At 44.9% G+C, this 15,732-nt stretch overlaps 1 protein-coding gene across 2 annotated transcripts in view; it reads left to right on the top strand.

The window, feature by feature from the left end:
* Positions 1-15,732, top strand: part of mon2 (Mon2 homolog, regulator of endosome-to-Golgi trafficking) — a 52,536-nt gene that overhangs the window by 31,030 nt on the left and 5,774 nt on the right. For both annotated transcript variants that reach the window (XM_089739958.1, XM_089739957.1), the window contains 13 exons: positions 2,235-2,377; positions 3,389-3,496; positions 4,077-4,211; positions 5,473-5,620; positions 6,359-6,461; positions 7,515-7,662; positions 8,774-8,935; positions 10,438-10,536; positions 10,986-11,089; positions 11,724-11,869; positions 13,252-13,359; positions 13,935-14,034; positions 14,308-14,420. In XM_089739958.1, coding sequence (XP_089596084.1) covers positions 2,235-2,377; positions 3,389-3,496; positions 4,077-4,211; positions 5,473-5,620; positions 6,359-6,461; positions 7,515-7,662; positions 8,774-8,935; positions 10,438-10,536; positions 10,986-11,089; positions 11,724-11,869; positions 13,252-13,359; positions 13,935-14,034; positions 14,308-14,420 — 1,617 coding nt within the window. The remainder of the gene's footprint in view (positions 1-2,234; positions 2,378-3,388; positions 3,497-4,076; positions 4,212-5,472; positions 5,621-6,358; positions 6,462-7,514; positions 7,663-8,773; positions 8,936-10,437; positions 10,537-10,985; positions 11,090-11,723; positions 11,870-13,251; positions 13,360-13,934; positions 14,035-14,307; positions 14,421-15,732) is intronic.

Here is a 15,732-nt window from a genome sequence, read left to right as displayed (position 1 = left end):
GCATGATATCATACCAGACTACCTTCCATCTCCAAACGAGGCTTGTGGAGAGTAACGGTAAGCAGCGACCCGGCTCTAACCCCGGCATTGCTGACGTCCACGGGCGACGGTAACCGCTCACCTTCAGGTGGAACGCACAAGTGTTAAAAATGGTTACCAGACCTCACACATAGCTAGCACCTCTGGATGTGCCTCTACATCAGGCTTAGTGAGTGCATGATATCATACCAGACTACCTTCCATCTCCAAACGAGGCTTGTGGAGAGTAACGGTAAGCAGCGACCCGGCTCTAACCCCGGCATTGCTGACGTCCACGGGCGACGGTAACCGCTCACCTTCAGGTGGAACGCACAAGTGTTAAAAATGGTTACCAGACCTCACACATAGCTAGCACCTCTGGATGTGCCTCTACATCAGGCTTAGTGAGTGCATGATATCATACCAGACTACCTTCCATCTCCAAACGAGGCTTGTGGAGAGTAACGGTAAGCAGCGACCCGGCTCTAACCCCGGCATTGCTGACGTCCACGGGCGACGGTAACCGCTCACCTTCAGGTGGAACGCACAAGTGTTAAAAATGGTTACCAGACCTCACACATAGCTAGCACCTCTGGATGTGCCTCTACATCAGGCTTAGTGAGTGCATGATATCATACCAGACTACCTTCCATCTCCAAACGAGGCTTGTGGAGAGTAACGGTAAGCAGCGACCCGGCTCTAACCCCGGCATTGCTGACGTCCACGGGCGACGGTAACCGCTCACCTTCAGGTGGAACGCACAAGTGTTAAAAATGGTTACCAGACCTCACACATAGCTAGCACCTCTGGATGTGCCTCTACATCAGGCTTAGTGAGTGCATGATATCATACCAGACTACCTTCCATCTCCAAACGAGGCTTGTGGAGAGTAACGGTAAGCAGCGACCCGGCTCTAACCCCGGCATTGCTGACGTCCACGGGCGACGGTAACCGCTCACCTTCAGGTGGAACGCACAAGTGTTAAAAATGGTTACCAGACCTCACACATAGCTAGCACCTCTGGATGTGCCTCTACATCAGACTTAGTGAGTGCATTATATAATACCAGACTACCTGCCATCTCCAAACGAGGCTTGTGGAGAGTTAGAGTAGGCAGCGGCCTGGCTCTGCCCCCAGCATTGCTGACGTCCATGGGCGACGGTAACCGCTCATCATCAGGTGGGCCGTATACTCGTTTGCCTACAAGGACAATAAGAAAAAAAAAGACTTCGGTTCCAGCGTGAAGCTACCGGTCATCGTTCTCGCCAAACTCGAATGGCTCGGCGAGTAAATTAACCCACAGACGCGGCCCACTGAGTTTCTCGCCGGATTTTTTCAATGCGTCGCATTTTCGATCCGGTAGTAAATTCTGCGAAGCACTGCTCTTGCTAGGGCTCGTGTTAGCAACGTCGTCAAGTTTGAGCCCGTGAGCTCATCTACTTGTTAGGGTTACGCTGAATTGGTCTCTCAAGACCAGGATCGAAAGATTTAGTAACACCTAGAACGCTCGAGAAATACAATGCCATCTATTGTCAAATAGCGGAAACATAATACTCGAATATGTGGAATATTCTCGATAATTCTAGGGATGTTTGGAACCTCTGGGTCTGCGGAGGGACTTCGGTTCCCTCTGTATTTTGTACCGTATGTTCCATGGGGAGTGCTCTGAGGAATTGTTCGAGATGATACCGGCATCTCGTTTTTACCATCGCACCTCCCGCCACCGGAGTAGAGTTCATCCATACTACCTGGAGCCACTGCGGTCATCCACAGTGCGTTTCCAGAGGTCTTTTTTGCCACGTACCATCCGGCTATGGAATGAGCTCCCCTCCACGATGTTTCCCGAGCGCTATGACATGTCCTTCTTCAAACGAGGCTTGTGGAGAGTATTAAGCGGTAGGCAGCGGCTTGGCTCTGCCCCTGGCATTGCTGAAGTCCATGGGCGACGGTAACCACTCACCATCAGGTGGGCCGTATGCACGTCTGCCTACAAGGGAATAAAAAAAAAAAAAAAATGTAGTATCGGCTATAAAAGCTTTGCAGAGATGGCACGCAGTCAGTTAGTAACCTGAAGCAAAGCGGAAGAAGCAATATGAGAATTTTAAAGTGTTTTAAGTGATCTAAGTGCTAATACGGTGTTAACTTGTACTTCGGTATATTTGTTTACTTATCCTATACCCCAGCGCGTAACATTATTTTGTCGTTCCCGCGACCAGGCGAGCTGTGCACGGAGCCCCGCGCCCCGGTCCGGCGCGCCGCTAGCCAGACGCTGTTTAGCTGCATCGGCGCGCACGGGGCGCTGCTAGGCAAGCCCGCCTGGCGCGCCCTGCTCGCCGTGCTCTTCCCCATGCTCGAGCAGGTGGGCCGCCGCCGGGACCACCACACCCTGTCACTAACTAGTACACCTGCAATAATACCTGAGCTATCCCACACTTCAGACCGATATGAATGAATGAACGAATGAATGAATGAACGAATGAATGAATGAATGATTTATTTTATTACATAGTATCATTGAAACATACATAAAATTAACAAATCAATCAAATAAAAAAGATACATTTATTAAAAACTAGCTGACCCGGCAGACTTCATAGTACCTCAATCGATAAATAAAAGACCTAAACTTTTGTATAAAATAAACTTAAAACAAACAAAAGGAAAGGAAGACGGGGGACACATCAAAGGAAAAACAAAATTGTTATTTTTATTTAATTCCGAGCATTTTCATATTTCTTTACCTTTAAAACCTTCTCTGGACTTCCACAAATAATTCAAGACCAAAATTAGCCAAATCGGTCCAGCCATTCTCGAGTTTTACCGAGACTAACGAACAGCAATTCATTTTTATATATATAGATAAAGATAATTATCAGTTGAATACATTTCAAATATTTCATTCAACTGATACTTACTTCGAACCAACCATTATTATTATTAGTCAGCAAGTGAAAGTATAATGGTTTAAGTACCCCACAGTCATAATGGTCTGTTAATGCCTTCAGGACGCTGTTAATGTACCAATGTTTTGAACCCAATACCCAAAGTGAACCGTGTTCGGTATAATACGATAATTTAGGAGAGGGAAGGACTACCTGGAGCCACTGCGTTCATCCACAGTGGATCTCTAGGGATCTCTTTTGCCACGCACCATCCGGCTTTAGAATGAGCTCTCCTCCACGTTGTTTCCCGAGCGCTATGACATGTCCTTCTTCTAACGAGGCTTGCGGAGAGTACTTAGCGATAGGCAGCGGCTTGGCTCTGCCCCCGGACATTGCTGAAGTCCATGGGCGACGGTAATCACTATTCAATAAAAAAATAAAAATTTAGAGTTATGTTGTTTTAACCCAAAGTATAAATTTTACTAAAGGTCCAGAAACAATCGAACATTGCGAGCTGCGAGAAGGTGGACACCGGGGAGCACATCCTCATACATCACACGAGGAACACGGCGCAGAAACAGTGGGCGGAGACCCAGGTGAGCCCCCCGGGGAGCCCCTGTGTCGGTGTGGGCCGGGCCTCGCCGGGATCAGGGACGAGTTCTACCTAACGACAAATATGCTGACAGTTTTAAAAATCAAATTCATAGTAGACAATGACAATTACAAAATGGCCACTGAAAGAACGCGCCCGCGACGGAATGTGTAATTACAGGCAATGGACGACTCGCCTTTCAATCTCCAATTCACCCACTAACGAATGCATTATTTTTAACTATATTACTAGCTGACCCGGCCGACTTCGTAGTGCCTCAATCGATAAATAAAAGACCTTAACTTTTGTATTACAATAAACGAAAAACAAACAAAAGGAATCCGTGCGACGGGGGGCACATCAAAGGAAAAACAAAATTGTTATTTTTATTTAATTCCGAGCATTTTCATATTTATCTATCGTTTAAACCTTCTCTGGACTTCCACGAATAATTCAAGACCAAAATTAGCCAAATCGGTCCAGCCATTCTCGAGTTAGTTATATATATATATAGATTTATAGTTTTGCACTGTTTCTCTTGTTCTTTACAATTAAATTTTAATCACCTTTGCTCCTGCCGCCAGGTGCTCACGTTATCGGGGGTGTCGAGAGTCTTCCACTCCCGCTTCCAACTCCTGACGACGGTGGGAGACTTCAATAGATCCTGGGCGATCCTGCTGGGCTACATAACCGACTTCGCCTTACAGAAGAGTCACGAGGTGAGATTAGAAGTTCCTTTGAAGAAATTGCTATTTCAATTAATGCGGTGTTGACCTTGAACGGAAACACTCTGTCTCTTCTCGTGGGTGTCTTTTTTTTAAAGGGATTTCATGACCTGGTAACTAAGCCCTTTAGGTCAAGTCTTATTTTAATTTTAATGATAACTTTTTTTATAAAAAATGATATTATGAACTGAAAATGAAGTTGATAATTATGAAGCATGGCATGAAATGAAATGAAAACCAAAATGAAATGAGATGAAATGATATGGGATGAAGTATAATCTCAGTAAAATGGTGATCATTTATTGAGACTTTTTCAGTGGACTTTTTGGAGGATCCTGAGAAATTACGTTCTACGGCTTTGTTTTATTTTACCACATTTTTGAACTTTCACAGATATTAAACAGTTAATAAACCACCGTTATTACACATTTAAACCTGAAGAAACACTAAATAGACAAAATAAAACAAATCACACAACTTCACTCCTCGCGTTCCCGCCAAAAAGTCTCTCGTGGGTGTCGTGAGCGGCTAGGGCATTCCATACACCACAGTAATGTGATCGACAACTACCAACCTGCCTGTATCTAATGCACACGTTCCGAATTATAGGATGGGGCAACCGTTCTACTATACAAGTAGAGCTTGGGTCTCGTCTCAATAGAGAACGAAGGTTTTCAAAGTGTTATTGTGCTGATTGTCCTACAGTGAACGGAAATTAGCTCTTCTGTACATCTAAAAGAAAAACAACTGTACCAATCCGCTTCGCTGGGCATTTAAAATTAACGTTATTATTTCTCACCCTCACAAAGATTCTCATCATTAACGCCCCCGCAATTGGTGTAGGGAGTCCAACACTCACATAAATATTAGCTTATCCATTAAGTACATGTATTTTCTACATGGATACCAAGTTTCAAGTCAATCGGATGCACGGTTCAGTAGTTATAACGGAATATACGTAAAAACCACTGTAGATTTATATCACTACATAGTATAAAACAAAATCTCTTTCTCTGTCCCTATATCTTTCTGTCCCTATGTATGCTTAAATCTTTAAAACTACGCTACGGTTTTGATGCGGGTTTTTTTAATAGATAGAGTGATTGAAGAGGAAGGTTTAAATATATAATAATATCCATTAAATAGTGGAGAAAACAACAATAAATTACAGTTTCCGAAGCGAAGCGAGGGCGGGTCGCTAGTATTAGTATACATTTCAACTTTCAATTTAAAAACATCGACATTCCCCGAGCAGGTGTCGGTGGCGGCGCTGAAGTCGTTCCAGGAGGTGGTGTCGGCGGCGGGGCGCGCGGGGGGGCTGCCGCGCCGCGTGTGGGACGCCGCGTGGGCCGCCTGGACAGACATCGCCGCGGCGCTGCCGGACCGACACCGCGAGCCCCCGGGTGAGCCGACCGACCGCCGCCCCCACCCCTCCCGTGTAGTGCGTGGCGGACAGGAGCATAGCGGATGCTCCACTGCAATGAAGACTTCAACCTTTTTTTTATTGCTTAGATGGGTGAACCAGCTCACAGCCTACCTGCTGTGAAAAGGCTACCGAAACACATAGGCATTTACAACGTAAATGCCGCCACCCACCTTGAGATATGAGTTCTAACCGGAGTACCGGTGCCCTCCGTGGCGCACTGAAGTAATTTTGTGGATTTCTGTTACTAAGGCCCCGGAATATCTAGTAGACTCTGGGAAAGACGAATCCGAAGATACCGAGAATGAACCTATTTCGAAGACTAAAACAAACACAAAATTGCAAAATCCACATAATTACTTCAGTGCGCCGCGTAGGGCACCGGTGACCTACACGGCAGTCAAAGGATTAACCCTATTTAAAATCATAGATATTTTGCTTTTTTTTATTCCCTCACGGACTCAACCTAAGAGGATTTGCTAACATCAGCCCTAGCAAGAGCGGATATTTAGTATAAGATTCCAGAATTTACATTTCATTTCAGCGTGCTAGTCGTAGAGTTCGCCGCGACCCTTAGTCCATATCATCTGTCGGACAGGGTGAAGTGGAGGTAACTTGTGAGGGCCCGATATACCAGCGAGCTACCCTAGGACTACTACCATCTAATCTAAAGAATAGGTAGTCTTTTAAAAAAATATTGTCTTAATCATGATTACAGTGACGGAAGACGGCAAGCCAGGCGAGGAGTACGCGCCCTCCCAGAGCTTCCTCACGACCCTCGTGCAGATATTCCCGCTTATATTCCAGCACATACGGCCCACGTGAGTGGACATCATGTGGCTTTTTTTTTCTATTGCCCTTGTAGGCAGACGAGCATGCGGCCCGCCTGATGTGGGGAGTGATTACTGTCGCCCATGGACTTCAGTAATGCCAGGGACAGAGTCAAGTCACTGCCTCCTGACCTATGTCTCACACGACCCTTTCTGCTGCACCCATGCTTTCTGGTCTGAAAAGAGGAACGGCCGTTGTACTATACAAGTGGTACTTGAATCTCGTGATGTCGGGTGCTGGCTCACGGACAATGAGCTCGTCGTCCACCCATCTATGTAATACTTAAACTTCGTGGACATATGTTCACAAGATTTAGGAATGAAAACTTCACAAGTACTCGTTTCATTATCTTACCCACTATGTTTGTTTCTTTTTAGAGTCGCCTTTTCGTTTCATCAGATTTCACATAACAACGTCTCTAAAGGTTTTTTTTAAACAAACTATATTTGGCAGGAGAAAAAAAACTTGAAAACGCTTAAAAGGTTTAAAAGATCATAATAGTGTTGTTACCTTGTTCAGATCACATACCCGATCCTGTAGACCGAATGGTATACAGTTGACGTCGCCCAAAACACGTCATTACGGATCCTCCCGATCCATTAACGGTGCTTTTAGGCACCACAAGCACTGGACACCGAACTCGTTGAACCCGTCGCTTGCGACGAAAGGTTTGACGAGCGAATTAACCCATAGACACAGCCCACTGAGTTTCTCGCCGGATCTTCTCAGTGGGTCGCGTTTCCGATCCGGTGGTAGATTCTGCGAAGCACTGCTCTTGCTAGAGTCAGTGTTAGCAACACTCCGGTTTGAGCCCCGTGAGCTCACCTACACACGTTAGGGCGAAGCTGAAATAGCCTCTCAAGGCTATCAGCATAGGTAGGAAAAAAAATAGTTCGGATCATCAGAACATACGACACATCCTCGTCTATCCTATGTGACAGCTCCTAACTCTTAGCCCCATCTTCACGTATGATGGGCAGTAGTAACATTGGTTCACTCTTCTGTATGACAACGTGGTACCGAGCTGTGTGGCTGGTCGGCAGGTTCACGGCGGCGGACGTGGAGCGGCTGGGCGCGTGCCTGGCGCACGTGTGCCGCATCGAGCCCTCCGCCTCGGCCTCCGCCCTGGACGGGTCCGCCGGGCTCGCCGTCAGCCTGCACGCCCTGCACTGCCTCGACACCGTGCACAAGGTTCATAGCGTCACGTCACGTCATTGAGTTCAAATCATCATTCTCCTATCCCCCTCCCAGTCACCTGGGGTCGGCGCAAAATCTCTCCTTCCATACTCTTCTACGATATAGTATATATATTTGAGACCGCGCGGGTAGGTACCACCACCCTGCCTATTTCTGCCGCGAAGCAGTAATGCGTTTCCTTTTGAGGGGTGGGGCAGTCGTTGTAACTATACTTGAGACCTTAGAACTGATATCTCAAAGTGGGTTGCACACTTACATTGTAGATGCCTATGGGCTTCAGTAACCACTTAACACCAGGTGGGCTGTGAGCTCGTCCAGCTATCTAATAAAAAAAAACAAAATGTGTGCAATTCACACGTGGTAGAAGTGAAACCTTCCAAAATTAAAATACAATTATCCTAAACGTCTTAAGTATATGTAAAATTTTGTCATTAGTAAATAATTGTAAGGTAGCGCCCTCTGTGAATTGATATTTTAATTTCATGTATAATCCTAAATTAAAATTCACTACAAGAGCTTTCATACACACGTTAGTATTAAAAAAATCTCACAGATGGCGCTGTATTAAATAGTATGTATATTTCTGTCTCATTCTTTGCTGGCTCCATCCTACACATTTTTGTATTTGTGTCTCTTACCTGTCGTTTTTTCCGTTGCATCCGGTTTGAAATCACAACGATTCTAAAGAAGTTTTCACTTCAACAGATACAGTTAAATAAATGTTTGCTTTTTTTTTTAAATATAATTTTCTTAGCAAGAACCCTCTCTTAATGAAAGGCAAAATTTGGTCAGATTTTGATCAGAAGGTTGCGTGTTCATATCACGTCGGGGTCACCAGTTTGGGAAGGCTTAAACGACAAAGTGGAGATCTTCCACCGAGCGAGTGATATTTGCTCGGTAGACCGACGGTCCGAATGTTGTTGTCCGGAACTTGCTTATCTTGAAAATGTCGTAAGTGAGATTAAGGCATCTGTCAAATATCTTGCGTTGTATGATGGCTACCCGCCACACAAAGACCTCTAGATTACTTGTACAGGTTACTTAGATAATATTTTATAATTGACGTTTACGACATTCTGACTGTCCGTAATGGGCGTGTCCCCAGGAGGCGCTGGTGCGGCACGAGCTGCTGGGCGCGATGTTCGTGGCGCTGACGTCACTGGCGGGCGCGGGCGCGGGTGCGGGCGCGCGCTGCCTGTCCGCCGCCGTGGCGCTGTACCGGGCCGCGCCGCAGCCCAGCGCCCCCGTGCTGCCGCATCTCTTGCAGGTAACATCATCGCTTACAGTCACCTAAAAGTACTACACACAGTACACCTAAAGGTACCTGCCGCTCTGTGGTTTCCTCATACTCAATATACAAACGAATACACATTTTAATACGCTTTTATTAGATTCAGACGTATGTATGTTAGTATGTAACGGAATCTTTGAACATGATTTTGACCCCCTTCAAAACGTCGGATTAACTCGAAATTTGGAATACTTATTAAGGACCGATGACAATTCAATATACTTTTTTTTAAATAAAATAATTTTTTCATGCACTATTTTTAATTCAAATTTATAAAAATTTATGTTCTATTTTTTAGTTGCATTTTCTATAAAAGCGTATTTTGTTAGTTTTTTAAACTATTATTTATTTCTTTGAAGTTTTTATCCCTTCACTGGTACGTCATCCTGCGGACCGATTGGTAAACAGTCGACGGCGCCCAAAACACGTCATTTCGGATCCTCCCGATCCACTAACGGTGCTTTTAAGTACCACAAGCACCGGTCATCGTTCTCATCGAACGAAAGGCTCGACGAGTAAATTGACCCACAGACACAGCCCACTGAGTTTCTCGCTGGATCTTAGGCGTTTCCGATCCTGTGGTATATTTTGCGAAGCATGGCTCTTGCTAGGGTTAGTGTTAGCAATAGGGTTGCCAGAATTTAGTTCATTACCCGGGACAAATAAAAAACAAAATTATATATTGTCATTCTTTTTTTGTATATTTCTTCGAGGAGTAAGTCAGTTTTGACATATTTTTATTAATATCAATACAATTGTAATCGTACGGTTCGAATACGGGACAGAGTCAGTTCCGCCGGGACATTTTAAATTAAGCCTAAAATACGGGATACCCCGGAAAATACGGGACGTCTGGCAACTCTAGTTAGCAACATCGTCAGGTTTGACTCACCTATTTGTTAGGGTTACACTGAAATGACCTCTCAAGGTCATCAGCTTGGGTAAGAAAAAAAGAAAAAAGGGACGTCATCAGAACATTAAGGATCGTTATTATTGTAGCGAGATATGTGCGACCAACAAAACCGCGCGGGCAGGTACCGCCGTCCTCCCAATATCTGTCACAAAACAGTCGTACCTTTCGGTTTGAAGGTTGGAACGCTTCTTGCACTATACGACGAAGACTTCATATCCGTTTAATATCCACTCCCACAATAGCACCGGGCCTGCAAAGTCGTTGAGTTTAACAGATAGTGTGTACATACATTTAGTTATTGCTATATCATACCAGATCTTTTATTTATTTATTTCATAGATGGATGGACGAGCTCACACCCATACTGGTGTGAAATGGTTACCGGAGCCCATAGACATCTACAACGTAAATGCCTTGAGATATGAGTCCTAAGATCTCAGTATAGTTACAACGGCTGCCCCAAACCGGAACGCATTACTGCTTCACGGCAGAAATAGGCAGGGTGGTGGTACCTACCCGTGTGAGCTCACAAGAGGTCCTACCACCAGTAAATCTCTCCGAGCAGGCTCTGCACTCGGCGGTCAAGAAGTGTGGGCAGGAGAAACGTCGCAGACCCTCAGAACAAGTGGACGAGGCGTCGCAAATAGCGGCCCTGCTACTACAGGTAATGTACTGCGAATAAACCAGGTAGTAAAATACGAGCTATGACACTAAATTAAACTAGAGGTCCCCCAGTAGTGGAAATTCGACTATAATTAATTGAAATTATAAATTTGAACATTATTATGGTTCTATTGTCAAAGTCTATTGTACTTCTATAATCACAGATTTCGCCAAGAACAAGCTATAGACCAACAATATTAATATATTTTCAATTTGAACACAGACTTTAACAATAAACTAAAGAGTAGGTATGCGTGGGCGGGTGTCAAATACATGGTAGTGTGTATAATGATTTTTTTATTGATTTAATATATTTTTATGCATAATCTCCTCTATATTTTCTGAAAGTGAGACAAATTTCATATTCCTCCGTAAGCGTATTTTCGTAAAAAGGGGTACAAAGTTTTTGCTTCACGTATTAATATATAGATATTTGTACGCCACAACAAGGTATTGGAAACTGGTCTACCACTAGCGAGAGAAAAGCCAGACGACTACAAAGAGTTCTGGGAGACGCTTCCCGGAGTGCTCGAGACGTTCCTGTTTGAGCCACCGTGAGTATTACACACACATCGCCTTAATCGTAAACGTCATTTCGGATCCTCCCGATCCCTTGACGATGCTTTTAGGTACCTCAAGCACCGGTCATCGTCTTCGTCGAACCTGTCGCTTGCGACGAAGGGCTCGACGAGTAAATTAACCCTCAGACACAGCCCACTGAGTTTCTTGCCGGATGTTCTCAGTGGGTCGCGTTTCCGATCCGGTGATAAATTCTGTGAAGCACGGCTCTTGCTAGGGTTCGTGTTAGCAACGTCGTCAGGTTTGAGCCCCGTGAGCTCACCTACTAGTTGAGGTTACGCTGAAATAGTCTCTCGAGGCTATCAGCCTAGGTCATCATCATCATCATCATTCTTTCCTATTACCCTCTGCTGGGGTGTAGGGTTTGAATCAAATTTTTCCAATTACATCGGTCTTGGGCAGTCTGTTCTAGTTCCTCCCACGTCATGCCCAAGATCCTTAGCTCCTACTCCACCGAGCGACGCCAAGTTGTTCTTCCTCTTGCCAGACACTTTCCAGCCTAGGTAGGAGAAAAAAAAACAATTTAAAGTTTCACTTCAATAAAATAAAATAAAACCAGCTGCACAAGTAATGATGATGTTCAAGTTGAATTATTTAATTACATTCGAGTACGGGGATGGGCGCGGGTGCGGGCGCGCTCGTGGCGTGCGTGCGCGGCGCGGCGCTGGCGGGGCGCGTGCCGGGCGCGGCGCTGGGCCGCCTGCTGGCGCTGGTGCGGGCCGCCGCGCTGCACCACGCGCCGCCGGACCGCACGCGTACGTATGCACCCCGACCGTTGTAGCCGTACTCGTCGAACTCGACAAAGGGACTTGTTGGCAGGAACGCGAGGAATGAAGTTGCGTGATTTGTTTTATTTCCCTATTTAGTGTTTCTTCAGGTTTAAATGTGTAATAACGGTGATTTATATAATAGGCGGGGTGGTAGTACCTACCCGTGCGTCGTCACAAGAGGTCCTACCACAGAAGTCAGTATTTTAAAATAGCCCTTTACCTCCAGAGCCCGTCCCCTCAAATAGAACCATCCAAGACTGTCGATTCATTCAAACAACTAATATACCACTTGTCGTATGCTGATGGTACTATAACAAAACCTCTCCCTGCAGTGCCAATCATAACTATACCGAATTCAATCACAATACAGATTGTGATAGGGACGCATATTACTTCTTTAATGGTGATAATAATAAATACTTTTCAAGATGCATGTTATCCACCCTCCAGACTCTGTTAATGGCCCATAAGCTTGCAACCGATACTAAGTGAAAGTACTGTATTGACATTCAACAAGTCATTTTTCTTATTACGTCAGTTTTCCTCGTCGAATACAACATGTCAAATCATTAGGGTAATAATTTAATAGATTTAAAAATGTCAGTATTGGCTGTAATTTTCAGTAGCTCATGAGCTACATTGACAACACACCATCAGATGGGTCGTACCCTCATCTATTTACAGTGGCAATAAAAGAATCATCATAAGTTCTCAAACTTTATAGGGGTTACGGAACCTTCTGTGACACAATTGTGAATCGCAGAAGTTTCCAGAATATCTGTGTTATTCGGTATGGCTTATTTCACAAGAATGAAGTGCATAACCCCGTTATTTAAAGCAGAGTTAAGATGTTAAGATGGCACCTTTGGAACCTGTCTGCAATAATACGTCAATAGAGTCTAATGTAGAATGACTTCTCTTGTCTTTTCTCTCTTCTATGTGTGTATGTGTGTATATGTATGTGTACGGATATTTCATATATATTTTACTGAATAGATACACCGCGCGTAATTCGTTTCCAATTGATTCTTGTTCACCTGATGGTTGTCTGGAAGAGATCGCTCTTAGCGATGAGACCGCCAATTGTACTTTTTTTGTATTTAATGTATCGCACTGTTTTTTTTTTTTTGGTATTCTATAAAGAATACTCTCACTCTCTCTTTCTCTTAATTGGTGTTGATTAAAATGAGAGCACACACTCTGTATACTTAATAGAAGTGAAACTTCTCTACTGACATATAAAGCGTGAGTCTTCTATCTTCTAAATGCGCTCAAAGATGTTTCATTGCTCCAACTCACACAAACCTATATTACGTGTGCTATTTGTTAAACGAATTTAATTTTAAAGCAAGTTTTATGTGCGACAGAGACCGACCAAGAACTGAAAGAGAGGGAAGAATTCGCCCGGACGTGCTTCGAGACGCTACTGCAGTTCTCTATGGTGGAGAACGTCGACTCCATATCCGGGGATGACAGTGAGTATTCGTATGCTTTAATTTTATACAATTTCAATTACATTTTACTGGTGGTGGGACGTCTTCTAAGCCTACTCGTGTAGGTACCACCGTCGTGCCTATTTTTGCCGTGAAGTAGTAATGCGTTTCGGTTTAAAGGGTGGGGCAGCCCTTGCACTCTTAAAACTGTGACCTTAGAACTCACGTCTCAAGGTGGGTGGCGGTATTTACGTTGTAGATGTTTGTAGGTTCCGGTAACTATTTAACACCAGGTGGGCCGTGAGATCGTCCACCCATCTAAGCTAGAAAAAAAAAAACTAAAAATTCAAACATTTGCGTCAACTACTAATCGCACTCAAAGGCAAACAAATAAGCCATTCCCGAATCAACGCTTTTTTAGTATTAGGATTAAGAGAAAATATTGATTGATTTTTCTGTCTCAAATATCGACCTCATGTCTCAGGGTGGACGGGCTTACGTCACTCATGTCCTACGGACCCTTTAATACCCCTTCAATAGATCCAATCTTAATGACATTAGCGTAATAACAATATCTATGTATATATTATGTAAACATAAGATTGTTTTATTTCCAGATGATTCTGACCCGCTAGCCATAATGACGTTGCTGGACAGGTTCCAAGAGATCATAATGAAGTATGCAGAGGACGAGCACGATACAGAGCCTCTGCCAAGGTTCGATTCTTCTATTACCATCATTAACTGAGGATAAGAGATTAAGCACTTTTTGGTGAACGGTGAAGAAATATCGAGATGATGGTGATAATTCAATACCTCAAGCCTCAATGTTGATACCTAGTTTCCCATAAACACCTCATAGTGAGCCAGAAACATTTCATGATCATATTGGTTTACAATAAACAAGCATAAGATTATAACATCCAAATGTAACAATGGAAATTCTGATGTTGTGTTAAATAAATTAATTTGTTTAATTTTCACGAGCAGACATCAACTGTCGGAGATATCGTTCGTACTGAAAGCCATAGCGACGCTGGCGGAGTCCATGAAGAAAGCGCCCCCCGGGAAAGTGGACGCGGCGGCGTGGCGGAAGTTAATAGGTAATTGTACTGTAACTTCACTAATGAGATTACTTGAGATTATAAAGCGGCGTTTCGCTTAATACGCGACATTTATCTTTGTAATTAAAGGTGCGTTTTATTTGGTACCAGCTGATTTTACCCGCGGTTGTTGTCGTACCGCGGGTGACGCCGCGGGGCGAAGCTAGTCTAAAAAAGTAACCTAAGTCACCCCTTATATCATCAGCTACCTATCAGTGAAAGTCCCGTCAAAATCGGTCCAGCCGTTTCAAAGATTAGCCGGAACAAACAGACAGTCAGACAAAAATAAAAAAATGCTATTTTGGTACATGTACTGTCCCACCTCGTGATCGGAGGCGTTTGCGTCGGGGTTGACGTGACCGGTCTCAGGTACCTCGCCCTCGAACTGGATGGTCGGTGGAGCTTCCGCGCTCACTTTGAAAAATTGGGTCCTTGGCTGGTGACGAGGGCCGGCTCCTTGAGTCGGCTTCTTCCAAACGTCGGGGGTCCCGATCAGGTAGCGCGCCGCCTATACATGGTGGTGGTGCGGTCTATGGCACTATACGGCGCGCCCGTTTGGTGCCAGGCCCTGACCAGCGACGTCCGCAGCGGGTCGTGGCCATCCGAGGATACCGCACCGTCTCCTACGTGGCGGCGTGCTTGCTCGCCGGGGCGCCACCCTGGGACCTGGAGGCCGGAGGCGTTCGCTGCCGACTACAGGTGGCATAGCGATCTCCGCTCTAGGGGGGAAGGGCGCCCTGGCGAAGGTGTACTTAGAGCGTGGAGGCTCCAATCTCGGCGGTCCGTGGTCTCGCCGTTTGGCGGACCCGTCAGCCGGCCCCCGTACCGTCCGGTCCGCCCGGTTCTCGCTGACTGGGTGGGCCGCGACCTTCCGGCTTACGCAGATGCTTACCGGCCACGGTTGCTTCGGCCGGTACTTGCATAAAATAGCCGGAAGGGAACTGACGGCGCAGTGCCACCATAGCGCAGACCGCGACGAGGATGACACATTGGAACACACACTGGCGTGTTGCTCTGGACTCTAACATGTATTTGATACACAGTACACATACACACTGTCAAACTTTTCTTATTGCTTATAATCTGTGGTAAAATTGAGAATAGATTAAATATTGTTTGTCTTTACTTATATTTGCCTATAGTGTAGTCTTGGCGAAATCTGTGACCTATAGAAGTATAATAGTCTATGACAATAGAATCATAATAGTATCACAAACTTATAATTTCAATTAATTATAGTCGAATTTCGACTACCAGGGGACCACTAGTTTTAACAAATACCTAGAGGCTACAGAGGTATGTTTGTGAGAGC

Source organism: Bombyx mandarina, chromosome A1, assembly GCF_030267445.1.
Source record: "Bombyx mandarina strain Sakado chromosome A1, ASM3026744v2".
Classification (NCBI taxonomy): Eukaryota; Metazoa; Arthropoda; class Insecta; order Lepidoptera; family Bombycidae; genus Bombyx; species Bombyx mandarina.
This window is presented reverse-complemented; position numbering and strand designations above follow the sequence as displayed.